This window comes from Podarcis filfolensis (assembly GCF_964270895.1).
Source record: "Podarcis filfolensis genome assembly, chromosome: 14".
In the NCBI taxonomy this organism is placed as follows: domain Eukaryota; kingdom Metazoa; phylum Chordata; class Lepidosauria; order Squamata; family Lacertidae; genus Podarcis; species Podarcis filfolensis.
In genome coordinates, this window is record NC_139616.1 from 29,956,565 (window position 1) to 29,984,311 (window position 27,747).

Genomic DNA, 27,747 nt, shown 5'->3' on the forward strand with positions numbered 1-27,747 from the left:
TCTGAATGAATTTCTTTATAGTTAGAAAAAATACACTTTACTGAACAGACATTTATTTCACATATACAATCGATTTTAAAGAAACATTTAAATGTATTATACTTTTGTGACTTGTGTGTGTGTGTGTGTTTGTCTGCCCTCCCTCCCCCCGCCCCCCGAAAAAATATTTAGACACAATTTTGTATACTGCTAAAATGCCAGTGTTCTCTCTAAGGAAAATATTGCTACAGTTCTATGTGTACCCTGTATTAATACCATTCTCTGTATCAGTGTAAACCCTATATAGGTCTTTGTCCACAAGACTGATGGCCTTCCATTGTAAAATCTGAAAGACTGAAATGGGACACTCTTAGTTCCAGCCAATTTGGCCACCTCCACGGAAATATTGTGTATCAAACTGTTAAGGGCATATGTTCACGAAAGCTTCCTTGCACATGCAGCTCTCTCTTACTGGACTGGGGCCCTATCTTCATGGTGGGATTTCAGAGATCAAATTTCTCCAGAGTTACAGCTGAATGAGAATGGCAGATTATCGGGATCCGCCTTAATATAAAATAATTTACATCTTGCTGCTGAAATCACTTTAAAAGGCAGTGTCGTTATATTTCAGTTCACTTACCCATCTCCTCATAGTTTAAATTTCATTTAAGCCCACTCTCTTTGTAACACTTAAGCATTCCCACATCTTCATGGGAATTTAGCCTTTTCTCTCTGGTTTCTGACTTCCAACTGTCTTTTCGTTTTCTCTTGTCTGCCACAGTGAAACTTTTTGCCCAAACTTTCTTTACAGAATAAGGCTGAAGCTTTTCCCAACAAATACTGTGATGCACGTTATTCCACTCTGTGCTCAAAATAAAATGGCCTCTACCAGACACAACGATTTTAAAGGGATGGCGTGGATAATTTTTGGTACTGAAGGGGCTGCCAAAATGGCCGCATACTGATAGCGGTGGGATTTTTATTAAGAAAAACCAATTAATGGATGCCATCTTAAGGCCAACCATGTCAAAAATGGCCTGTCACAAGAAGCCTCCACTCCTGCTGCTATTCCCTCAACAGACATATTTCTTCCTTTCCGCTTCCATCTTTTCCCAGACTGCTTGAAGTGTGTCCCCCATCTCTGAGGCAGAGGCAGAATTGGTGGGCTGGATCACACTCCTCATGAGGATATGATGAGGACCCTAGCAGTTAGCAAGCCCTATTTTCAGACAACAGCTGAGCTACTGAATGCTACATATCCCCACTGCTAGGAGACTCTTAAAGGCTGATGGCCTGACAGTGTGGCTGTTACCCCACCCTCACCCCAGAGCAGTAATTTTTGTGTAAAAGGTGTACAAAAATGATTCTTGCATCAAAGCCATTTGGAAAAGAAAGAAACTTCTTGCGGTACCAGAATCACAAAGCTAACACAGCTAATACAGAAGGTTTTTCACTCATCTAGCACAGGAAATATGCCAAGTACATAACAAACACACACACAAATGAAATCAACACAACCATTATTTTTGGTTTTAAATTTGGCACATTCCTTTTGAAAACAGTCTTCCCCAACTGGGTTCCCTCCAGATGTTTTGGACTCCCATCAGCTCCCACTGGGGATTATGAGAGTTGGAATCCAAAACAACTGGAGGGCAAGAAGGCTGCTTTAAAACTACCTTTTTTCTAGGGCTATAGAGCAAGGGAATAAAAAAATAGGAGAGGATGATCTGGAAGGTTCCTAGGATGAAGACGGTGGGAGCAATTTTCTGGATTAAGCCCCGGAAGCACAAAATAAAGCATCTACTTATCTGTGTAAGGAGTGGGACGTCTCTTAACAGGCTGGGCTATTGCCAGCTTCTGTGTGCGAATTCAGGAATAAAATGCCACAATGAGCCAAGATCGCAGGGACGGCTCACAAAGATGGGAGTTGGTAGCAACCATCCTAACGTTTCATGCTTAGAGGGAACACTGTTGTTTTTTTTTAAAAAAAATTCAAAAAATATCCTCAGACAGGTAAGACAAGAACCAATACCACTGTAGAGAATTCACTGCACCATTAGCTAAGAGTAAGTTGAACCCAGTTACGTTAACTTGCCACATTAATTTTTTTTGTTTTTAAAAAAGAAAAGGTACTTTAGAATACACTTGCAACCAACCAGTTGACTATACTGCACCATGAAAGGGAAAGTTGCCCCATTTCTCTGGGTCGGGTTCCCATTTGCTATACAACCTTGAGGGAGGGAGAGGACTTCCTCCTGCCCTTCAATATGCCGGCACCTGGTAGCCCTTTGGACTGGTGTCTAGGGTCTCCGAGAAGGGGGGGCTCTGGTAGGTTTCTGTGCTCTCCACGCCGCTGCCGGTGGGGTAGCCTGGGTAGGCTGCGCTGGGGTCGGTGGGGAACTGGTCCGTGGCGAACAGGGACATGTCGGTTCCCAGCCGGTATCTTTGGAGCGCCTTGAGGGCCAGGGCAACCTTTTGCGGGGAAGACAAAGGTTTAGGTCAGCAGCTCCCAAAACGTTCCCTCAACTCATCCCCGGTAACCCCCAACCCTGTAATAAAAAAAGGGTTGCTCGGATTGGTGGTTTGCACAACCCACTAAGGAAGATAAGGACACAATAAAGTTCAAAAACTAGCGAGTGCACATCTATTCAAAATCCAATTACAGTGGTACCTCGGGTTAAGTACTTAATTCGTTCCGGAGGTCTGTTCTTAACCTGAAACTGTTCTTAACCTGAAGCACCACTTTAGCCAATGAGGCCTCCTGCTGCCGCCGCACCGCCAGAGCACGATTTCTGTTCTCATCCTGAAGCAAAGTTCTTAACCTGAAGCACTATTTCTGGGCTAGCGGAGTCTGTAACCAAAAGAGTATGTAACTTGAAGCGTATGTAACCCAAGGTACCACTGTAAAATTATTTAGTTTCATTAATTCAACAAAACTGACAAACTTGATCCAGCAACACAAGCTTTTCAAACTCAAATAGTCAGTTATGTTGTGAACCGCTGTGAGATCTATGGATAAAGGGTGGTATACAACTTGTTTATACAAGCAGTTGTTGCTGCTGCGGCTGCTGTTTGTTATTATTTTACACCTCTGGTACCCCCCTGCCTCTTAGTGCCTCCTTAAGTAATCCCACTGGTACCACCCGATTTGGGAACCACTGAGTTAGTTTTCTCACAGGCAAGGGGCTGTTGGCTCGATATATTTATTTAAACATTTATAGACCACACTTTTCATTTAAAATAGAGCAGTGTGGACTACAAAAAGCAAAATCCCAGAAACTTGTAATATAACGTCAATAAAAACTGTTCATTACCTCCATCATGCCCTCCCTTGCTGGCATCTTCTCTCAACTTAAAAACAAACCAACCCAGATGTAACATTTGGGCCAGATGTGGAGAAACTCTGGCCCTCTGGATGTCGCCAAACTACGTAAGGACCTAAGAGCCTGCTAGATCAGGCCAATGGCCCGTCTAGTCCATCATCCTGTGATCTCACAGTGACTGCCTCTGAAAATGGAGGCAAAGCATAGCCAACTACGGCAACTCCCATCAGCCCTAGTTGGTATGACCAAGGGTCAGAGATGATGGGAGTTGTAGCTTGGCAACATCTGGAGGGCCCAAGGTTCTCCCCACACAACAGTTTTAGGCAAATACTGATACAACGTGGACATGGCGGGGGGCAGTGTGACGTATCTAGGAGGCTCTGCGTAGCCAGGAAGGCAGAATCCCATCGTGTAATTTGCAAGGTGGGGTCTAGCACAGAGCAGACTGGAAGGATGAAGCCTTTCGAGTTCCTCAGGTCAGTCTTCTATGCCTCCTTTGCCAAAAATGTTCCCCATCTTTTTCTTTTTTCTTTTTGAAAGGATGCATGTTTAAAATGCAAACCGTGCGAGACACAAATGCTGCAATGCTTCCCTTCAGATCAGAGCATTCTGTTAACATCTCCCTTAGCAGCTCCTGACAGTATGAAAGGGGAACAAATCCGAGAGTGTTTGCTGTTAACTGTCAACACCCCCTTGGAATGGCTTGAAAAGGCAGGCAAAAGCGGGAAGAGGATCTTGAAAGGCCACATGCCACATCAGATCAGAACACGGACTCCTGCGCCGCATTTGGCACCTCCTGTGGAATCCAGCACATTTTAGGACATAGGAAGCCATGCACTCTGAAGGTGCTTGAATGTCTGGTATAGATGTGACCCATGTCTGCTTGGCCTGGAGAAGAGAGGATTGGCTGATGGAAGGAGGGGGAGATGGTCACCTTCTTCGGATCCCATAAGCACTGGAACATAGAGGACAGAGACTTCTGGGGCTTCTCCAGCCTCTACTGAGCAGCTAAAAGGACAATCTTATGCCTGTTCATGGGGCTATTTTGCATAGCTCAGTGATAGAAAATCGACTTTGCATGCAGAAGGTCCCAAGTTTAACCCCTGGCATCTCCAAGTAGGGCTGGGAATGTTTCCAGCCTGAAACCTTGAAGAGCCACTGCCAGTCAGTGTGGGCACTATTGAGCTGGATGGACCAAAAGTCTGGCTTCCTAGGCTCTATAGTTCAGTGAGTAGGGCCTTGCATGCAGAAGGTCCCAGGTTCTATTCTCAGATCCGAGGGTAGGATCCCCAGGTCTGAAACCCTAGAGAGCTGCTGCCAGTCAGTGTGGGAAGTACTGAGCTACAGTAGATGGACCAATAGTCTAAGAACGTAAGGAGAGTCTTGCAATTGAATTGGGCCAATGGGCCATCTAGTCCAGCATCTTGTTCTTATAGTGGCCAACCAGGTGCACAGCCTGGGAGTCATTTTGGACTCACAGCTGTCCATGGAGTTGCAGGTCAATTCTGTGTTCCAGTCAGCTGTCTACCAGCTCCATCTGGTACACAGGCTGATACCCTACCTGCCTGCAGACTGTCTGGCCAGAGTGGTGCATGCTTTAGTTATCTCCCGCTTGGACTACTGCAACGTGCTCTACATGGGGCTACTTTTGAAGGTGACCCTAAAACTACACGTACAACTACAGCAGCCAGATTGGTGACTGGGAGTGGCCACCGAGACCATATTACACCAGTCCTGAAAGACCTACATTGGCTCCCAGTACATTTCCAAGCACAATTCAAAGTGTTAGTGCTGACCTTGAAAGCCCTAAACGGCCTTGGGCCAGTATACCTGAAGGAGCGTCTCCACTTCCATCATTCAGCCCGGGCACTGAGGTCCAGCTCGGAGGGTCTTCTGGTGGTTCCCTCACTGCGAGAAGCAAAGCTACAGGGAACCAGGCAGAGGGCCTTCTCAGTAGTGGCGCCCGCCCTGTAGAACACCCTCCCATCAGATGTCAAGGAAAGAAACAACTATCTGACTTTTAGAAGACAGCTGAAGGCAGCCCTGTTTAGGGAAGTTTTTAATGTTTGAAGTTTTATTCTGTTTTTAGTCCTCTGTTGGGAGCCGCCCAGAGTGGCTGGGTATAAATAAAATATAGTGGTACCTCTGGATACGAACAGGAACCGTTCCGGAGCCCTGTTTGTATCCTGAAGTAAACGTAAGACGCAGCTGCGCATCTGCGCACGTGCAGGTTGCGTTTCGCCGCTTCCGTGCATGCGCATGATGTCATTTTGAGCGTCTGAGCATGCACGAGCGGTGAAACCCGGACGTAACACGCTCTGTTACATGCGGGTCGCCGCAGAGCGCAACCCGAAAATATTCATCCCGAAGCTACTTCAACCTGAGGTATGACTGTAAATTATTATTATTATTATTATTATTATTATTATTATTATTATTATTATTATTATCACTACTACTATTACAGGATCACCACTGGACACCAAAGCTTACCCAGGAGATGATGGAGAAAAACGAGAAGGCAATGGCCGCCCTGGCCGCATCACCTGCGTAACGTGCTGCTTTGCTCGATGGCGTCCTCTGCCACTGGTTGGCCAGGAAGCAGAAGCCCACAAACCACAGGAAGGACCAGAACCCTGGTGGGAGGAAGCAAAAAAAAACACACATCAGGTCGCCCCAGTACCACCAGAGTAACAAGAGTCACTGTTCTCTCCCTCTCACATGCACAATACACCATTGGCACAGAACCTTGTCAAATGTTAAGCAGCATTATTATAGTTCATGTACTGTATATCCACTTTTGGTAGTGTATGTGGTTCTTCCCTTCCTCACAACAACCCTGTGAGGTAGGGTAAGCTAAAGTCAAGTAAGGTAAGGTAAGTAAGGCTGAGGGACAAGGACAAGGTTGAACTTCATGGCTGAGCAGAGATTTGAACCGGGTCTCCCAAGTCCCAGTTTCGGCATCCTTAACCATTACACCTCTCCCCAGGCTCTCACCATCCCTGTCTGGGTCTTCAAGCGCAGTGTCTTTTATTTGCATTTTGATGATTCCGTTATGCTGTATCCTTACGCTGTAAGCTTCTCTGGATACACAACCACAGAATGACATACAAATAATAAATTATTGCAATTAACAGCTGCAGGGCAAGGAGCTTTCCACAGCGTGGAAGTTATGCAGTTTGTAAAAGGCATAGGAGCTACCCAAGGAAAAATAAGTTGGCTAAAGCACAGCGGTAATGCATGCTGGGTGTCCTGCTCGAATCCTGGCCATCTCCGGTGAAAGGACCAGGTGGCAGCGCTAGGAATGGGCAAATCTGTCAATTTCAGTTTCTCAATTTTCCAGCCTTAACTTCAGTTCTTCGCATTTCCATATCCATTTGCAGTTTCCCCTGAAGTCCTCCAGCATTTAAGTATCCTAATATACACAGGTTTATGTGTGATTTCCCCTAAAACCCACTTGTTTGCAGGGCAAATTTCCCTAGTATAATGCATTTCTGCATGTTATCCGCTCGAACATATGCATTTCAGGCACACTTTCTAGTACAAGCACTTTTGTACACAACACTTAGCAGGAGAACTGCACTGCAAAATTTGGAGAAGTATGAATTTCAAAGGATGGCTGGGCTTCTGTTTATTGTTTTAGGAAATGAGAATTAGGTAGGCTTGTCTTCTTATTTATTTATTTCCCAAAACTTACATAGTGCTCAATTGGTTGTTGTTGTTTTTTTTTTAAAAAAAAGACATTGAAGTGGTTTATGAAAAGAACAATGTAATCATAAGTGAAATAAAGTAAAACAACTATTTAAAGCATTCAAAAAACACTAAGCGAAAACCAGCTAAAAACACTTGACAGCCTTCTACATACCTGGATGGGCTTGCTGAAACAAAAATGTTTTTAGCAGGCGCCGAGAAGAGTATAATGAAGGCCCTTAAAAAGGTAAAGGGACCCCTGACCGTTAGGTCCAGCCGTGGCCGACCCTGGGGTTGCGGCGCTCATCTCGCTTTATTGGCCGAGGGAGCCGGAGTACAGCTTCCGGGTCATGTGGCCAGCATGACTAAGCCGCTTCTGGCGAACCAGAGCAGCGCACGGAAACGCCGTTTACCTACCGTTTAGGAGCAGTACCTATTTATCTACTTGCACTCGGACGTGCTTTCGAACTGCTAGGTTGGCAGGAGCAGGGACCGAGCAACGGGAGCTCACCCCGTCGTGGGGATTCGAACCGCCGATCTTCTGATCTGCAAGCCCTAGGCTCTGTGGTTTAACCCACAGCAGCACCCGCGTAATGAAGGCCCTTGCTTGATGACAATAGGCAGAGAGTTCCAAAGTTCGGGTGTTGCCCCACTAAAAGATGGATTTCTTACGAAAGAGGAACGAGTGTTTCACAGCACTTCAAATGCGAACTGAATTGAATTTCTCCCTCATGCCTAGTGAGTAATATTGCCCCTTTCTCCCTGAGCCACCGGGAAGCTGCTTCCAAACAGATTACACAATACTCTGCTGGAGACGTCCATGGTGTGATAAGCGTATGGCCATTTCATAATACCTTACTTGTACGTTACAGCATCACCCTCCTGGGTACAGTTAGCTGTCAAAGCGACGTCTCTGTTGGAAACCCCAACACTTAAGCTTGATTTAAGGAATAGCAGAGTCAGTTAAAGAGCACCAGGCTGCATATGCTCCACCTTCACTACAACTGGCTCTGTACTGTGGATTCAGCACTGTGAAGCCACCACAGTTAGGAGGAGTTTTTAAGGACCTGCAGCTTAAAAATCAGGCTGCAGCTGCCCCTGCAAGCGAATCTTGGGGGCGGGGGGGGGAGGCGGGTGTGTTGACTTTCCTTGTGCTTCCCTAAGCTGGTGCCCTCCAGATGTTTTGGCCCAAAACTAGAGATGGGGAGAAATTCGATTTGCGTCACATTTAGAGACCCGCCAATTTAATTCGTAATTTCTGAAACAAAATGAGAACCAAAACAGAAGCACCTTTTGAAATTCGCACTTCAGTTGCAATACAGTTCTCTAGCCACGGGATGTGCACAAAGAGTCAAATACTAGGGGAAAACACGCGTCAAAATGATTATTTTAGAGAAGATAACATGCAGAAATGCATTAGAGTAAGGGAAACTGCTTTGCAAAAGAGGCGAGTTTTAGGCAAAATTGCATGCACGCAAGTATAAAATGTACACTGCTTTCAGCTCCTTGGAGCAAGGAGGGATATATATCAAATAAAGGAATAAGGAATCAAGTAATAAGTAATAAAAAATAAGCAATCAACAAGTGCTGATAGGAGATGGAGTCCAAAATGGCCGTGTTGGGTGGGGACTGCTGCGAGTTGTACTCCAAGACATCTGGAGGAGGGACTCAGATTGGGGAAGACTGTCCTCAACAAATCCCACCCCACAGGTCCTACCTGAGAAGCCAAGGTCAAAGAGGACAACACGTTTCCTGTCCTTCACGCTGCTGATCTGCTGGAAGTAGAGGTCCACTACCAAGAAGAAACTGCAGGCTAAGAAGGCAATGAGGCCAATGGCGATTCCATAGTTGCAGGCGTCATCGTTGTAGTTGTAGACACAGCGCAGCACCGGACTGCTGCCATCGTTGACGTAACCCTCATTGATGATGGAGCCAAAGACAACGATGGAGAAAACCTGAACAGAGGATTATTATTTTGTTGTGGGGGAGGAAAAGGAGGAACAATATTCAACTGAAAGCTCACCTCTCCCAAGATCAACCATTTCAGGCCCCTACAGTTGGGAGGGGAGACCTGTTGGTGACGCCGCTGGATGTGATCCATGACAGGGACTTCTTGGTGGTGGTTCCCTGTTAACAGAATGCCCTCCCTGGAGGGCTGCACCTGTCCCCTTTCCTTTGGGCCCTCTGATTTCCAGTACTTTCCCCACTCAGCTTTCCGGCTCTCGGCCTGCATTGGCCGAGCAGCTGCAGTGTCACGGAATGCCCACAAATATTCTGACTTCTGAGTGGTACACTGACAGTTACAAAACAATGCAGCTTCTGTGACAATGAGAACAAAAAGGCTGGTTTATTTCATCCAAAGCCCCCAGGCCTGCAGCGACAGGATATGCTTTTCCAGTGGGATGGAAGAGTGAGGGCTTGAAAGCTGCGTAGAAAAAGGGCCTTAAAGGGTAGGTAGCCATGAAACTGAGGAAAGTTCCTCAGGAAAAAAGGGCCAATGAGAAAAATGGGAGGTGGGTTTAGGGGGAGGAAAAAAATCCCACAGGCCCTGTGGACAGGAGGGACTTAAAGTTGTCGGCAGGAAGGAGGAGGAGGATGGGAAACTACAGGGAGCCAAGAGACCGCAGTGTGCATGCAACCGGGGTGCAAAACACTGGTGTGCATGATGTTCATGAGAACACCAGAAGAGCCTGCTGGATCAGGCCAAAGAGGGCCCATCTAGTCTAGCATCCTGTTCTCACAGTAGCCAACCACAAACAGGATTCAGTTAGAAGGGCCCTCTCCCCTCCTGTGGTTTCCGGGAACTGGGATTCAGAAGCACTGCTGCCTATGACAGTGGTGGCAGAGCAGAAACAGCCCTCTCCCTCCATGAAGTTGTCCAATCCTCTTTTAAACCCATCCACATCGGGGGCCATGACTGGCTCCTGCGGAAGCAAGTTCCACAGTTTAACTACGCGCTGTGTGCAGAAGAACTTTCTTTCAAGCTACAGTTAGCAAGGAAAGGGTTCATTTTTCCTGTATGGCAAAATAAGTCAGGCCCCTGACACTTCCTGCGCTTTATCATTTCCTGCTATCATGTTCTCTGCCTGCACGCAGTCTGGTTCGAGCAACGTTATCAGATCCACTGCAGGATTCCGCTCTCCTGACCTGCAAAGTACTTCCATCTGAACAGAGCCCAGCAGAGGCAACCACAGCCTTGGTCAACCTGGGGCCCTCCAGATGTTTTGGACTACAACTCCCATCTGACATGTTGGCTGGGACTGATGGGAGTTGTAGTCCCAAACATCTGGAGGGCCCTGGGACGGCTAAGGCTGCAATAAAGCAGGACTGAAGACATACAACTGCGGCGCCGGAGAGAGCAAGGAGGATCTCGCCAAAGCTGTGAGGCTGCCAGAAGGTGTAATCTTCAGCACTTTGTGATGATGGGTTTTTTCTTTCTTTCTTTTAATCTCATTTATAAATAATGCAGGAACATATTACTCCCACCCACCCCCCTTCGCTGCTGGAAATACTGACAGCCACTTAAGGGAAACATGCGCAGCCTGCCAAAGAGCAGGGCATGTTTGTGCGGCATGAATAATGGAGGAGGTTCAGTGCCACACGGGGTTTCACGGGCAGTGGGTCAGTGGGTGGAGGGCACCTTTTCCACCTGCCACCCCATTGGCTCCAAACATCCTTGCCACTCTCTTGCTTTGCCAGAGGGACCATAAAAAAGAGTTCTCTGTATCTGCAAAATGTCAGCTTATCTATCTATCTATCTATCTATCTATCTATCTATCTATTATTATTTAATGCATGATTTTGGTAAAGCAAAGGAACCATAAGGTTGAATGCTATTATTTCAAAACGTAACAAATATAACCCATTTTTCTATAAACACAGAATCAGAGTTGGAAGAGATGGCCCCAAGGGTCATCTAGCCCAATTGCCTGCAATGCTGTCCAGCCTCTATTTAAAGGACAGTCCATCACCTTCCAAAGGAATCCGTTCCTCTGTCAAATGGCTCTTACTGTCAGAAGGATTAGTTGGAATCTCCCTTCTTGTCATTCCAATCCACTGTTGTTCATTACTCCTTCTACAGCATTGCTATTTTAGATAGTATTATTACTCTGTTCCATTAGAAGCCATTAAAGAAAACAGAAATTGACAGAGCGAAATCTCCCTCTCACTCTGGTTTGCTGCTGCACAGAGCCTGGCAGCAGTTAAGGAACTGAATGACCATTTCCAAGCCAACAGCATTAATTAAACCCTTTAGTAAACCCAACAGTAATTGTAATAGAGAGCTGTGAGTTCGCCATCCCTCTCACAGCACAGAGACCAGGCGGAGATCTGGTCTCCCCAGAACTGAAATTCGCTTCCTGTCATCCTCCTATCTCTAGCCTTGAAGGGAGGACCATTCTCAGTGCTTTGAGTGCTGAATCTTACTTCCCATCTACACTATAAAGCACTCTCATACCCCTCCAACCGTCCCGCTTTGAGTGGGGTATCCTGGAATTACAGAACCCATCTCTGCTTCCGATTGGATCCAGGGGTGTCCCGTTTTGGCTCCCACTCTCTGGTGTGGAACAACCGGCACCCGTCAGAGCATGGCCTTTGTTGAGGTGTCCAGTAGGGAAGGGGGGGTCAGTGAGAAGGGGCAGGGAGGCGGCTGGATGATTTTAAGTGTGTTGAGGGGCCGACTCGTGTCCCAACTTTCATCAGCGGGACATTGGAGTGTATGCACTGGGATACCACAGTTAATCAATCCTGAGAGGTGCAATTTGCTAAGTGTGCTGGGAGTGGTTAGGAGACAATTCCCAGAGGGAAGAGGGATTTAATGCTAAACCACTCTGAGATTTGCAGGTCAGTGAGGGGACTAAGGGGTCTCCTACTAACCCTCAGCACCTTGAAGAAGCTACAGTTATCAGGATTGTTTTGGGGAATCTAAAGCTGTATATTGAGCTAAAGGTATATATAAGGCAACTTCCTACTTTCTTATTTAATATAGCCCTTATTCAGCTAGGAGGACTAGAATCTTACTTTATTTTTACACTGCATGCAGAAGGTCACTTACTCAATCCCTGGCATCTGCAGGTATGGGGTACCCCCTGACTGGAACCCTGCAAATCCACTGACCGCCAGTGCAGACAAAACTGAATTAGATGTAGCAATGGCATGGCTCAGTATATGGAAGGATGTTTCCTCTGTTCCACAGAAGAGCCGGAAACTGTGAGTGCGCGCAGATCTTTTCCCCCTCCTAGTGCTTCCTCCTCCCCAAGGGACGCAGAGTGTGCCATGAAGACCAAGAGTTAAGAGGCATTTGAATGGGCGGCAGGATGCGCGGAAGTGTGTTTTCATCCTCTTACCAGTCTTTCAAATTTCAATAGCACTTTTCAACGCGCTTGAGTGCTTACAACTCTTTATCTCCAGGAGAGGGAAGGCTCCCAGGTGATCTTGTTTTTAAAACCTTTGGTGCAATACCTAGAAAACTGACGTTATTTGTTTGCTTGCTTTGCTTAGCCCTGCAAAAGGGCTGGTGCATCCAGACTTGATGCTGCATCCTTTAAAAAAAATGTTTACATGTAAAAACTGGATTTTATAACCATCAAGCTTTTTTAAAAATAAATAAATGTGTATTTATATTGCAATTCTGATAACCATCAGATAGAGTTTCTAGAACAATTGGTGGACAGAAGGTAGATCAAATCAGGTGGCAGAAACGCCTGAGTAGTCTATAATCGATCTCCCAATAGTACAGTGTATCATATAGTTTTTGCACAGCTCTACCCAATCTCTGAACCGTGTGAGATTTCAGGGAGCGCCAGGGAACGAGGTTTGTGGAGTCTGTGGTGTCTTCATGTTATCTGGTGTTTCCACTTATATACAACCTGCGCATATAATGGAGGGGCTCACAGCATTAACACCCCAGAAGGTCTTGCTTCTTCCACAGTCACAGCCCTGGATTGCAACAGAAATTAGGCATGGCTCTCACTCTCTGCCTTCTGCCTGCTTCTAGCCCAGCTCTCCCTCACACAGACTCAACTCTGGCTTTTGTCCCTCTTACCACCAGCCAGGGGACGCGGGTGGCGCTGTGGGTTAAACCACAGAACCTAGGACTTGCTGATCAGAAGGTCAGAGGTTCGAATCCCTGCAACGGGGTGAGCTCCCGTTGCTCGGTCCCTGCTCCTGCCAACTTAGCAGTTCAAAAGCACATCAAAGTGCAAGTAGATACCTTCCGGCGGGAAGGTAAACGGCGTTTCCGTGCGATGCTCTGGTTCGCCAGAGACATATTGGCCACATGACCCGGAAGCTGTACACCGGCTCCCTCGGCCAATAAAGCGAGATGAGCGCCGCAACCCCAGAGTCGGCCACGACTCAACCTAATGGTCAGGGGTCCTTTTACCTTTACCACCAGCCAGGTGAGGGAGGGGACCCACCCATTTGCCCTCTGGAACAAAGCCACTTCCTTGGTTATACTAACACAACCATGCTTAGGCGATTAACCCAGGAACAAGCTTGGCTGGCTAGTTCAACAACAGAATCCTCCATTATATTTGAACCCTTGCTGGAGCCAGGACCCCAAGAATTGCAATCTATTCAGACATCATGCAGGCTAACCGCACACCCCCGCAACTCACAACATTATATCACTGTTTTATTTGATATATTTTTACCCATCCCTTCACCCTAAGGTCCCGGGGGCAACTTACAGCTATCTGAAATTCAATATCTAAAACACTTTGAAACAAACAACAATCACAAGAATAAGGAGGTTGCACACACACATATAAGTTCTAGGAATTCAGCAGTCATTGCCTACCCTCCTTTCAAGTTTATTTTCACCGCCGTTGTGAGTACTAGAAATTTGCTTTTAAAATAAATAAAAGTGCAGATTCTCAGGAAGCTGGCTTCTGCATCCGGCGACACATAATGCGCTTCCACAGAATTGCAGTACTGCTTATGAGTGAGAATCAGAAGGCTAACGAGGATTCTAGTCCACATGACACATCCATGACTTCAATATGGAGCCGTTACTCTTGCAAAAGGAATTGGGGCTATGATGAAAACTAGCGGGGCTGTTATTTCAACAGAATGGAAAAAGGAAGAGGTAGCTTGCAAAGGGAGGAATAGCGGTGGCAGAGAAAGCCTCTCAACACCACCACCAACAACATCCTTTATAATGGCATCATGATAAATGAATGAATGAATGAATGAATGCTGTAACATTTAGAAAAAAGTACAATAAAACAAACAACAACAATTTATTAGTTATAGCCCACCCATCTGGCCGGGCCTCCCCAGCCACTCTGGGTGGCTCCCAACAGAATATTAAAAACACAATAAAACATCAAACATTAAAAACTTCCCTAAACAGGGCTGCCTTCAGATTTTTTCAAAAAGTCAGACACAGTGGTACCTTGGTATTCGAACGGCTTGGCTCCCAAACAAATCAGCTCCCGAACACCGCAAACCCAGAAGTAAATGTTCCGGTTTGTGAACGTTTTTCTGAAGCCAAACATCCGACACAGCTTCCGATTGAGTGCAGGAAGCTCTTGCAACCAATCAGAAGAAGCACCTTGGTTTCTGAACCATTTCGGGAGTCGAACGGACTCCCAGAATGGATTAAGTTCGAGAACCAAGGTACCACTGTAGTTGTTTATTTCCTTGACATCTGATGGGAGGGCGTTCCACGAACTAAAACTACCACCAGGATGAAGTCCAGAATGGTAGTAAAGCATAGAAAAAGGCAAAGTATTATCAGCACAAGCATCAATTCACCAACAGAGACTTTTAAGAGCAACTGAATTTTAAGGGGCCTGCCAGTTGGCTCTTGGGGATGAGCCATAGCTCAGAGGCAGTGTGTGTGCTTTGGACGCAGAAGGTTCCATGTTCAATCCCCAGCCTCTCCAAGTAGGGCTGGGAGAGACTGCTGTCGGAAATCCTGGAGAGCCACTGCTAGTCAGTGTAGACAAGGGGTCGCCAAACTTTTTAAACAAGGGGCCGGTTCACTGTCCCTCAGACACTGTTGAGGGCCAGAGTATAATCTGAAGGGGGGGGGAATGAACAAATTCCTATGCACACTGCACGTTTTAGTGCAAAAAAACCAGGAAAAACAATACAATATTTAAAAAGGAGAACAATTTTAATCAACATAAACTTATAAGTATTTCAATTCTAAAAGCTATAGAGAGCTTTTAGAGAGTAATTCTACATGCCAGTTATGCGCTGGTGGGGGGGGGGGTAGATATGCTGCTGCATGATATGTATGTAGCCCAGGGAGATCAGAAAATGCAGAAACTAAAAATGGAATACACCCACCCCCAATTCTCATTGAAAATCACCAACTGGACTGCACCACTGGAAGTCCAGCGATCCAATTGAACTCATGACCACAGGGGTGGAATCCTAGTACACACCCCTGAACCACCTCATTCTGCCAACCCTTTCAGGAAGGGGTTCAAATGCCCTTATCTGTTCACAGCCACAGTTTTGTAGCACAGCATTCTTAAGGGAGGGAGGCAACTTATCTCAGCTTAAGGCCTCTTACCACATCTGAGCAGAATGCCTTCAAAGACCATAAGCAGCCCTCCTGGATGAGGGTTCAAGACACACCCAAGGAGGGGTCAGTAGTAAAAAGGAAGGGGCCAGACAAAAGAAGCCACAGACATAGAAGAAGGTGAGTTTGAGCCCTGGAATAGGGTAACATGTTCACATTCATATTTCGGATGCCGAGAAAAACTGTGAATGAATGGGACGGAAGAGCTTGTGGGACTTGCACAGGTCAATGAGCTCTTTCTGCCCCCAGCTCCCACCTCTGGGAACCAATGAGACCAATCCTTCCCTTTTATGTTGCCTAAAAAGCAGGGGCGTACCCAAGGGCTGGCCCCAGTAAGAGGCACAGATCCACGGGAGCGCAAAAATTGCACCTCTCTATTCTGGATCTTAAAAAGCAGAGACGTCACCTTGCCAACAAAGGTCTGTATAGTTAAAGCTATGGTTTTCCCAGTAGTGATGTATGGAAGTGAGAGCTGGACCATAAAGAAGGCTGATTGCCGAAGAATTGATGCTTTTGAATTATGGTGCTGGAGGAGACTCTTGAGAGTCCCATGGACTGCAAGAAGATCAAACCTATCCATTCTAAAGGAAATCAGCCCTGAGTGCTCACTGGAAGGACAGATCATGAAGCTGAGGCTCCAATACTTTGGCCACCTCATGAGAAGAGAAGACTCCCTGGAAAAGACCCTGATGTTGGGAAAGGAGAAGGGGACGACAGAGGACGAGATGGCTGGACAGTGTTCTCGAAGCTACCAGCATGAGTTTGACCAAACTGAAGGAGGCAGTGGAAGACAGGAGTGCCTGGCATAGGCTCTGGTCCATGGGGTCACGAAGAGTCGGACACGACTAAATGACTAAACAACAACAACAACATTCTGACTCAGATCCTCTGGCAAGGATGCAAGGGACCAATACATCTCCTTGCCAAGGGCGCAAGGGAGCCTAGTACACCTCTGCTGATAAGCCAGCTGTAGCAGGTAGCATACCAACTGGACTCATTGCTCCTCTCTCCTTTTCTTCTGCCTTGCCCCATACTTAACTGACTTGTACATGGTGATAGCAGCACCCGACCCACCTGGGGAAAGTCCAAAAGTTCTCATGTGCTTCGGAGGAAAATCCTTTCCCCTTAGATTCCTCTTCCCAGAATTCTTCCTTGCTAGGAGGCTGAGCAGGCGGCTTCCAATTGGCTGCAAGAAGCCTCGCCGTGCGGGGACGGAGCTTCCTGCAGCCAGTTGGAAGCCTTGCCACGCGCTGAGGTAAATCCAGCAAGGCGAGGCTTTTCCGTTAAAAAGAACAGTTTCCGTGCACTGAGGTAAACCCAGCTGGCAGACCAGATTTATGAGCCTGGTGGGCCAGATCCGGCCCACGGGCCGTAGTTTGGGGACCCCTGGTGTAGACAGTACTGAGTGAGATGGGTCAGTGGTTTTACTCGGTATGAGCCAGCTTCCTACGTTCTGAGGTTCCTAGTTAAGGGACAGACTACAGCTGTAGGGGAATGCAAAGCTGCAATGCTTATCGTGGACATGATGCCAAAACATAACTTTACAACACACATGCAAGGCAGGCCAGTAGCAGTGAAGAATGTCAAATTAGGACCTGGAAGAGGCCAGTGTTCTGGTTTTAAACTGCTTTTATTTATTGTATTTTATCTGGCCAAGCCTTTTTGAAATGTTTTCCTCTGCATAAAGCGACTGACAATTGTAATAATAACAACAGAAATAATAATAAGAACGTTGTGAGTCACAGCTCAGGTGTCAGCCCAGCCCATCAGCTCCTGCGGGTAAGCAGCATTAAAATGCGAATTTTGCATGCAGAAAATGCATCTTCCTAACATGGTAACATGATCCAAATCATGTTCAATAAGAAGCACATGAGCATATTAATATAACTCACTTATCCACTTTTAAGTTACAAAATCTAGGAAGCAGCTGAAAATATTTAAAGAGGCACAAGAGATAAATTTTCTGTGCCAAGATGACCACATGAGAACTTTTAATGGCACATGAACACAGTGGGGCGGGTGCTCTGTCCATCCAGGAATCTGCAAAGCCTATTTTTTATCCTAAATTCTGCATTAAAAAACAACAAACAAAAAAACAACCTGTGTAAGTAGTTCTGATATTCTAAGACAAAAATATTGCATTTTCTAGGATGAATCACTTTCCATTGGAATTTTAACTATTCTGGGGAGAACTTGGCCACAATCACAGGACACATTTAAAGCACTATGATACCACTTTCAACAGCCATAACGACTCAAAGAATTCTGGGAGCTGTAGTTTGTTAAGGGTGCAGAGTTGTTAGGTGCTCCTTCCTCAATTCCTTTCCACAAGCTACAAACCCCAGAGTTCCCTGCAAAGAAGGATTGATTGTTAAACCACTCTAGAAATTGTAGCTCTAGGAGGGAAATTAGGGGCTTTCTAACAACTCTTGGTACCCTTAAAAAACTGCAACTCCCAGGATTCTTTGGGTGAAGAGGAGACTGTGCACCTCAGTGTTTTCAATGTAGGGTGTGAATGTGGCCTTAGTAGGAACAATTCATGTTATGTCAGCGGCTGCTGCACGTGATCTGTGGCAGTAGGGATCATTAGGAAAGGTGTTAAAACACCCTATGAGCAAATCAGGAAGAATACTCATTAAACTACTATCAGCAGGTGAGGCTATTGGGGTGCTGACACCAGGGGCTGTCACCAGGGGCTGCCTGGTTTTTTCTGACCAGCAACAGGGCCTTTTCAGTAGTGGTTCCCGGGTTGCAGAATGCCCTCCCTAGTGATGCACACCTGTCTCCATCATTATTCACTTTCAGGAGGAGTTTGAAAACATTCTGGTTTACTCATGAATTTGGTGGCAGCTGAAGAATGCTGTTCCTGTCAACCTCAAAATCTCTGGGTGGTATAATGTCTTTACAATGGTACCTCGGTTTAAGAACAGTCCTATTTACGAACGCTTCGGTTTAAGAATGGACTTCCGGAACGGATTAAGTTTGTAAACCGAGAGACCACTGTACTTGTAATTGCTTATTGATTTATTTTTCTTAACCTTTACGTTTTTCAATTAAAAAAAATGCTTTTGAAAGTAACTGTAACTCCTTTCTAACTGCAACTGCTTTTAGATGTTTTTAACTGTAATTGTTGCTGATATGCTTTATTCTGTTTTAGAACGTTCCTGCTTTGTTTTCAAATTGCCTATCCGTTTGCCACCCTGAGTTCCTTGGGGGTGGGATATAAATTCAATAAATAAAATAGATAAATAAATAACACCCCATGAGCAAATTGGAACAAATACTCTGATAACCTTCCTGCAATCAAATCAGCAGAAACGCTCAGTAAAACTGGAGGCAACTCTGAGCCTCCATGTAAGTTTTCTATGAATGCATCAGGAACTCAATAAGCCAGTCATCTGGAAGAGCTCTAGGGAAGGCAGAGCTACTTCCTAGAGGACTGTGCTGCCTGTACTTGCTTCTCTTTCTCAGACTGCAAAATAGCAAAACAAACCAAAGCTGACAAAGTCATCCTAATGGTTCACTGCTAGAAAAATTCAACCCTGGCTTCCTCAAGCGCAAAGCCAGTCCCTCAACCAGGCACACACAAATCCAATTTGCAGACACCTCATAGGAAACTCTGCCTTATCCTGAGCCAAACCACTGGTCCAGCTAGCTCAGTGTTGTCTGCACTGACTGGCAGCAGCCCTGCAGGTTTCAGACTGGAATCATTCCTAGCCCTACCTGGATATCTTAGGGATCGAACCTAGGGCCTTCTACATGCACAGCAGATGCTCTGTCACTTCTCCAAGTTCCTCAGGTGCCCTTCCTTCAATGCCTCATTTCCCCCCATCCTGCGCTATTCCCTCATTCTCTCTCTCTCAAATGTGTTGCCACAACCCACTTGATTTCCACCCATTTTCTAACCTGCATCACAAGCAAAGACGACGACTAGATGCTTATTCCTTTAAAATCAAAGCTCTCAGCAGTTCAAATACGTGCTCCCGATTCAAGGCACAATTCAGGATGGAAAAACTTTGCTTGGATATAAGGCACTGATGCGGATTGGAAACAACAGTTTCCCACCCCTCTCTCCTCAAAATGGAGGAGAAAAGGGAAATGGTTTTCTGCTACTCCAGAGGATAAGACCCAAACCAACGGATTCGAAGGACAAGAAAGGAGGTTCTGACTAAACACCAGGAAGAAATTTCTGAGGGTTAGGAGCTGCTCAACAGTGGAACAGACTCCCTAGGAAGGTGGTGGACTCTCCCTCCTTGGAGGCTTTTGAACATAAATTGGATGGTCATTTGTGAGGGATTTTTTTTAGCTGCGATTCCTGCATTGCAGCGGTTTGGGCTAAATGACCCTTTGGGGTCCCTTCCAACTCTGCAGCACCATGATTCTATGACAATGTGGCTGGCTGGTGTAGATGCCTGGTTTTGCTGCCCATCTGTTCAAGCTCCAGCCCTGCTTCTCCCCACCCCCAGCCTGCCGCCCCCACCACCTAGAAACATCTTGTACTGAACACAACCCCCAGGGAGATAAAAACACCCTCAATGATACTTAAAACGCAAAACAAACTCGCGCAGACAGCAGCGGGGGAAGGAAAAGCAATTCTCCTAATGGGTGGAACTGTCTGCTTTTCTTTATCGTCAAGTATCAGAGGACAAATAAGGGAGCAACTCCCCGCCTGGCCAGGCCCCTCGGTTGCTGCCCGTTATTTGCTGCTGGTTGGCAGAGAAAGGTGCCAGTCCTAAGAATATATGAGGCTGCTGGGTCATGACAAAGGCCCATCTACTACCTCTTTTCACAGTGGCCAACCAGATGCCTGAGGGAAGCATGCAAGTAGGACCTGAGCATTCTTCCCTCCTGCCATTTCCAGCAACTGGTATTCAGAAGCATGGCTGCCTTTGACAAGGGAGGGAGAGCAAGCCATAGGAACATCAGAAGAGCCCTGCAGTGCTGGATCAGGCCAAAGTGGGAAACAGCTAGTCCAGGAACCTGTTCCCATGGTGGCCAGCTAGATGTGTGATAAACCCACAAGCAGGATTCAAGCATAAGAGCCCTCTCCCCCCTCCTGTGGTTTCCTGGGATTCAGGAGTGTTGCTATCATGGCCAGTAGCTGTCAATGACCACCTCCTCCATCTTTTAAAGCCATCTTGGTACGTGGCCATCACTGCCTCCTGTAGAAGGGAGTTCCGTACGTTAACTATGCGCTGCCTGAATAAGGGCTTTCTTTTATCTGAGCTGAGGGACGCAGGTGGCGCTGTGGTCTAAACCACTGAGCCTCTTGGGCTTGCTGATCAGAAGGTTGGCGGTACGAATCCCCGCGACGGGGTGAGCTCCCGTTGCTCGGTCCCAGCTCCTGCCAACCTAGCAGTTCGAAAGCACGCCAAAAATGCAAATAGATAAATAGGTACCGCTCCGGCGGGAAGGTAAATGGCGTTTCCGTGCGCTGCTCTGGTTTCGCCAGAAGCGGCTTAGTCATGCTGGCCACATGATCCAGAAAAACTGTCTGCGGACAAACGTTGGCTCCCTCAGCCTGTAAAACGAGATGAGCACCACAACCCCAGAGTCGTCTGCGACTGGACTTAATTGTCAGGGGTCCTTTACCTTTACCCTTTTTTATCTGTGCTGAATCTTCCAACGTTCAGCTTCATTGGATACCCACATATTCCAGTGTTAGGAGAGAAGGAAAAAAACTTTTATCAATCCACCTTCTCCACGCTGTGCACAAAGCTTGGTGGTTAGACTACGGATGTGTTCACATGACTGCCTTTGAGCATAGATAAGTTGGGGAGGGGCATTGTGCGTTTCACAGCTCCCTCAGCCCAGACGTTCACATCAGCACAGCTTCATTAGTGTTAGATTCATTTGAACACAGAGCGGGGGCTGTTCACACCTTGGCTGGAGATTAGGAATAAATTAAGGTCTCTTAATAGGTGTGAAACTAGTTTGAGAAACAATAATCAAATAGTAGTATTTCATAATGAAGTACAGGGCACGTATGCATTCTGGATAATGTCAGGTGAACAAGGATGGAAAAAACAGCCCTGGAAACATGGTAAGTACATAACGTAAAGTGAGTGTGGCCACAGCCTGAGAATTCATACCGATTTCACAGAATTGTAGAGTTGGGAAGGGACCCAAAGGGTCATTTAGCCCAACCCCTGTCATGCAGAAATCCCACATTTGTTTGCAGGGTAGCTGTATGACAATCAACATTGTCTAATTTCCCAGCAAACATTGTGGTGCCATCCAAATTCTGCAAAGCAAAAAACCAAGGTTCATAAGCTAACAACAAACCATGGCTTCACATCACAGTTTGTTGTTAGCAGACAAACCATAGCTCAGCGACTGAGAAGGGTTTGCACATAACACAAACCCAGTGTTTCTCAATCTTGGGTCCCCAGCTATTGCTGGACTACAACTCCCATCATCCTTAGCTAGCAGGGCCAGTAGTTGGGGTGATGGGAGTTGAAGTCCAACAACATCAGGGGTCTAAAGTTTGAGAGACTTTGCACTAACCATGACTCTAACAAACGTGTACGGAAGCCTGGAGAGCCAAAGATTGGAAAAATGAGAGAGAAAAACAAAACAGAGAGATTCACCCCTCCATACTACTGGCGGTATGAAGTACCATGCAAAAGGATACTGAGAGGTCAGGGGGTGGACAAGCAGTAGCAGAGAGGGCCAGATTCTCTGGGTGCTATCCCACTAAGTCATAGAACAGACAGATTAATATCACCAGCCTCAAGATATCTGATTTCATTGATTTCACTGGGTCTGCTCCGAGTACAACTAACATTTGGTATCACCCCCTACGTATCAAACACCCATATCAATGTCTGACTAGAGTTCACGTGGTTTTAACCACATTGCTTCCTCCAGTCATGTAAAACAAGGCCATACTTGTATTTTATTTCCGTTGGTAAAAAGCCCCCTTCTTCTTTTTTTCTAAGTGAAAGGTTTATTTTCACATTGCAAACCAGGACTGCAAGGAAAAGCAGAATGCAAACTGTCACCACAAAGCAAACTGGGTTGGAATGAGGAAACATCCCAGGACTTTCCAGCTCTTATGAGATTTCAGGAAGCCTCGCTATATCGAAAGAACAACATGTTCATTCTCTCCAATGAAAGTGAAACCCATTAGTGGTTTAAGCTAATGCTCTGGGAAGACAGTTATTGCTCCAAGGCAGGGTCTGAAGATCTCAACCTCCTATCCAAAAACATGGAGAAAAGCACCCAGGGATGATTTCACTGCAACCCTGACACAAAATTACAGCAAAGTCCTTCTGGGACTTCCTTGGGTGGCTTAACCTGTTGCCCTCTGGACATTGTTGGGACTGCAATTCCCAGCAGCCCACATTGCCAGCGATCAGAGATGATGGGAGTTGTAGTCCAGCCAACATATGGAGGCCCACAGGTTAGCAACCCCTCTTCGAGGACATCAGCCACATTGGCACTATACATATAAAGCACTACTGTGCAGTCACTTTGAATAGTCATGGCTTCCCACAAAGAATTCTGGGAGCTGTAGTTTGCTAAGAGCTGTTAGGGGAACTCTATATTCCCTTCACAGAGCTCTAGTTCCCAGATTTGGGAAGAGAAATCAATTGTTAAACCACTTTGGGAATTGTAGCTGCCGGAGGGGAATAGGAGCCTCCTTCAGCTCTCACTTCCACACACTATATCTGCATAAATGAGTGAGTAAATGTCTTGGAGCAATCTTCGTCAGCCTCATGCCCCCCCACCAGATGTTTTGGACTGAAATTCCCACCAGCTCCATTCAGCATGGCCATTTGAGGCTACAACTCCCATCAGCACATATGCTTTGCATGTAGAGCATCCCAGCTTCCATCTCTGGCAGGTAGGGCTAAGAGGGCATCATGCCGAGCTGCTGCCAGTCAGTGTAGACAATACACTAGACGGACCAACGGTCTGACTTGGTATCAAAGCAGCTTCCTGTGTTCCTATCTGGAGGGCACCAGTTTCCAGAAGGGTTTCTGAAAGGATTATGAATCTGTGTTAAGTGATATTATGAACATTTCCATGCACTGATGTGTGTCAAGGATTTCCTGAAAGAGACTGCAGTCAAGGAGGTGATTCATGTTTTTCCCCGTGTAACAATGTAGAGAGATAGCTATATATACCTGCCAACACTTAGTGCATCTGATGAAGGTGATGCCACAAAAGCTCAGACCATAATAAACCATTTTTAGTCTTTAAGGTGCCACAAGCTTATTTTTTGCTGCTACGGACTAATTTGGCTACCTAGCTGGAAATCAGGCTAATGTAGATACATAGGGAAGGCATTCTGGGGATGCTCATATGGTAGTTTCAATGTTTATTATTGTCTTACATGGGCAAAGGCTTCCTCCAGATCAGTGTTTGCCAATCTGGTGTCTTCCAGATGTTTGGGCCTTTGGCTGCCATCAGTGCCAGTACCATAAGGCCGTGTCGTCTGGGGGTGATGGGAGTTGTAGTCCAAAATGTCTGGAGAGTGCCAGCTTGGCAAAGGCTGCCAGATGCCTGAAACCTCCTTGTTTAGGTGGATGTTTGCTCTATTGGTTTTTTATTTTATCTGTTGTGTTTGTCTCTGATTTTATTAAATTGCTGTTGCTTGATTTGGAATTCCACTGCATTTTCGGGTTGGATTGTTGTTAACTGCCCTGAGTGGGGTGTTGCGCACCAGGAGAGCAGAATCTAAAAAAAATCCCCATCTATATAAACGATAAATAAATCTAATTCTGTAGTACTGATGGGTCCTAAATTGGGAGAATCATAATTCAATAGGCTATAGAGTGAAACACCCCATACAGAAGGTACTCAATAGCCACCTACAAAGTTATGAATATCATAAACTCTTCTAGCCATAGTCAGTCTGTTCTACTCCTCCGCATTGGGGGCAGAGGAGGGAGCAAGAAGACAGCACCCTTGAGCAGTACCAAAGCTAGTTACACAGAGGCCTGATCACCTCCATATTCCTTTGAAAGGGGCTGCCCCTGCTGCTGCCTGTCCATCAAGGCCTAGCTTTCTGGGGTCACGTGGCTGCTTCCAGTGAGATCTCGCAAAACTCTGGTAGCAGCGGCAGGGGTGGGCCATGGGATTCTCCTGCCTTAGGCAGCTGCCTCAGTCCACCACACACAAGCAGGCTGGTCCTGGCTGTAGCTCAGTGGCTGAGCATCTGCTTTGCTTGCAGAAGGTCCCCGGTTCAATCCCAGTGGCATCTCCAGGTATAGCTTTGATAGACACCCTGTCGGAAACCCTGGACAGAAGCTGATGGTCAATCTAGGCAATGCTTCCTGTGTTGTTATTCAAATCAGCCCTTTATTCAGACCAAGAGGACTGGAAACTTTACTTTTGGGGGAAAGGACTACTGATCAGTAGTTGCATACAGAAACGTCAGTGGTAGAGCACTTGCTCTGCATGCAGAAAATTCAATCTCCAGCATCCCTGGGTATGTCTAGGTAATTTTTATTTTTTTCTATATTCAGCTTTTTCTCCAAGGAGCTCCAGGTGGTGTAAATGCTTATCTCCCTCCTAATCTAATCCTCACAACAACCCTGCAAAGTAGGCTAAGCTGAGAGTCAGCAACTGCCCCAAAATCACCAAGTGAGCTTCATGGCCGAGTGGGGATCCAAACCCAGGTCTCCCAGGTCCTAGTCCGACACTCTGACCACTATGCCATGGTGGCTCTCTAGTCTGAAACCCCCAGAGAGCTTCTGCTGGTTAGAGTAGACAATACTGAGCTCAAAGAGTTAACCTCAATGTAGGGCGGTTTCCTATCTTACATTTAATCAATTGTGAGCAGCCTAGTCAAGGTGGCACTGAGAACCCTCCAAAAGCCCGAGAAGGCCCCTGATATTATAATACCAACAAAATAACAACACACCCATTGTATACACACATACATGAAAAAATGAGAGCGTCGTTGCCTTCCACACCACCAAGCCACAAGGCTCAGCCACAGCAAAAAGGGGCTGTGAGCAAGAGATGATTCTGCCCCTCCTTTGAACCGAGCCCATCTTGCTGTCGCCTTTCAGGAGAGGAGCCAGAACGGTCACCCAGCAGCCATCAAAGTGGGCAGCCGTGGTGCTGCTGCCATCATCTCTTGCTTCCAAGAAGGAAGGAAGAGAGAGAAAAAGAAAGACAAACACAGCAGAAGGAAGCGTGACATCATTCCACACCCATCCCTCCAACAAGGGGAGGCCTTGCAGGTGGATTCAGCCATGCTTGCTTTTTTTCAACCAAGGCAGGGGGTGGGGGTGGGGGGAGAGAGAGAAAATGTCTAATGGCAGAACGGTTTTTCAGTCCCAAAGACTCTCTCTCTCTCTCTCTCTCACACACACACACACACTCGGCTATGGGTTTCAGATCCAGAAAAGAGCAGAGAGAGAAGTCTACCCACACCTTCTGTTGCAAAGCCAGGTAGCAAAAGAGCAGATTGACAGCATGGGGAGGGGGTAGATCTATGTCTCCTAGAGGGGCTGTAAAGAGACAACCTGACCAGAGCGGGAGGGGGGGGCGGGTAGGAGAAAATTAGGTGGGGGAGCAGACTTTTCCTTCAAGGCACACATGCATTCCCCCCTCCCTCCCCTGCTGTGTGTGTGTGTAGGGGTGTGTGTGAATTAATGACATTTAAAGAGGTGGGGATTCTTTAGGCACTCCAGAAATAAACCGAGAAGCTGCCATACCACACCACCATTAACCCACAAACACGCCAGACGATGCAGAGTCATCTTTCTTTTCTTCAAACCGACACGCCAAAAATAAAAAGGTCATTCCTCCCACCGCACCTGAGCGTTGCCCGCGCCCCTCCCTCCCTTCTCCTGCATGCACAATGTCTGCAACATAAAAATAATAAATTGGAATAACACCCCCCCTAATATGGTGGAGGGGCGCAGCAGACGACGCCAAGGCTTGTTGACCTTTGGAGGGCTCTGAAAGGCCACGCGAGGCGTGGGTCTAGTGGCGAAGGGAGGGGGTGGCTTGGGGTGCGAGGCTTACCCCCGAAATGATCCTCAGGATCGTCTGAGGCCGCCGGAGGAACTCCAAGGGATCCACCGCCGCGCCTGCCCTGCCGGCTCCAAAGGAGGCTCCTTCCATGATTCCTCTCCAGGCGCCCTCTCTGCGGATCCCTCTCCTCGCTCGCGCGCCCTCCTTTCGCTTCCAAGCGGAGAAGAGAACAGAAAGGGAAAGCGGCGGCGGCGCCTGCCTGGGGGGCGAGCGGGCGGGCGGGCGGCGGCAGAGGCTGGCAGGCAGCAAAGCGAGCCAGGCAGCAGGCGCGGGCGGGCGGAGACCCGGGAAGCTCGCGCCACCACCTGCCCGCTCGCCTGTCCGGGTTCAGCTTCTCAGCGCGCGCAGGCTTCGCTCCTGCTGCAGCGACCAACCTAGTGGGTGGGGTGGGTGTGGGTGTTGGGGCGGGAGGGGGGAAGCGATCATAATAATAGGTGGGGTGGGGTTGGGGGTTGGAAAGGTAATCAGAATATTAGGAGGGGAGGGGGGGTAATCATAATATTTAAACGGAAAGCCCTGCAACAGAAACAACAGTAGCATCTTCAGGGGGTTGTGGCATCAGCAGCTTTTGTGGACTGCAGCCCTCCTCATTAGAGGCAGGAAACGTCCAGACTAGTGTGCTGGTGCACTTATTATTTTTATTTATTTTTATTTTTATTTCTGAATTTATATACCACCCTATACCCGAAGGTCTCAGGTTCACAGAACAAAATCAGAATATGAAACCACAAAATATATAAGCAAAATAAAAAAACAACCCAATAAACCCCACATTTAAAAAGAGCATAATTGTTGTTGTATTTTGTTAAATTCATTGGGTGTCTTTCTCCAGCCAATAAATAGTTCTTGCTGGTAGCCCATAGGCCATTGCAATGACGGCAAAATCCCTCTTAAAACAGGATTGAATGGATCCTCTGTTTAAAATGCAATCTACATTGAAATAACCCTTAAAAACCCTTCCTGGGGTCACTTTTTCAAGATTTAGCTTTCTCAAATTAGCCAGCTACCATAAGAGACCCACTGGCCATTGAGTTCAAGATTCTGACTTGCAAATATTGATATGATATCCACCAGCATGATAATGGAACTCTCTCCTGCAGGAGGCAGCGGTGGCAACCAGCTTGGATGGCTTTAAAAAGGATTAGACAAATTCAAGGAGGAGAAAGCCATCAATGGCTACTGTCAAGAATTTACTTTTCCCAGGTTAAAGTAGCCTTGTGC

General features: G+C 46.8%; 1 protein-coding gene and 1 long non-coding RNA gene across 2 annotated transcripts; one reads left to right on the forward strand and one right to left on the reverse strand.

Moving 5' to 3' along the window:
• On the reverse strand, window positions 1-26,976 carry SYNGR3 (synaptogyrin 3). The gene is made up of 4 exons (XM_083585989.1): window positions 26,518-26,976; window positions 8,710-8,947; window positions 5,796-5,938; window positions 1-2,451 (listed from the first exon to the last, which is right to left on the reverse strand). The coding sequence occupies exons 1-4, from the start codon at window positions 26,614-26,616 to the stop codon at window positions 2,242-2,244; spliced, it is 690 nt and encodes a 229-aa protein (XP_083442115.1). The 5' UTR covers window positions 26,617-26,976; the 3' UTR covers window positions 1-2,241.
• Window positions 16,387-18,786, forward strand: LOC310749337. Its single transcript, XR_014541576.1, has 2 exons — window positions 16,387-16,959; window positions 18,334-18,786. It is a non-coding gene; the product is annotated as an uncharacterized lncRNA (long non-coding RNA).
• Window positions 26,977-27,747: the final 771 nt, after the last annotated feature.

Excerpts from the sequence above, each read along its gene's own strand:
- SYNGR3 (XM_083585989.1), bottom strand. The coding sequence starts at position 26,616 with ATGGAAGGAGCCTCCTTTGGAGCCGGCAGGGCAGGCGCGGCGGTGGAT. Across the intron at positions 5,939-8,709 it reads CTTTGACCTTGGCTTCTCAG|GGTTCTGGTCCTTCCTGTGG; the intron begins GTAGGACCTGTG and ends TCCTCCCACCAG. Across the intron at positions 2,452-5,795 it reads TTTTCTCCATCATCTCCTGG|GTTGCCCTGGCCCTCAAGGC; the intron begins GTAAGCTTTGGT and ends TCCCCGCAAAAG.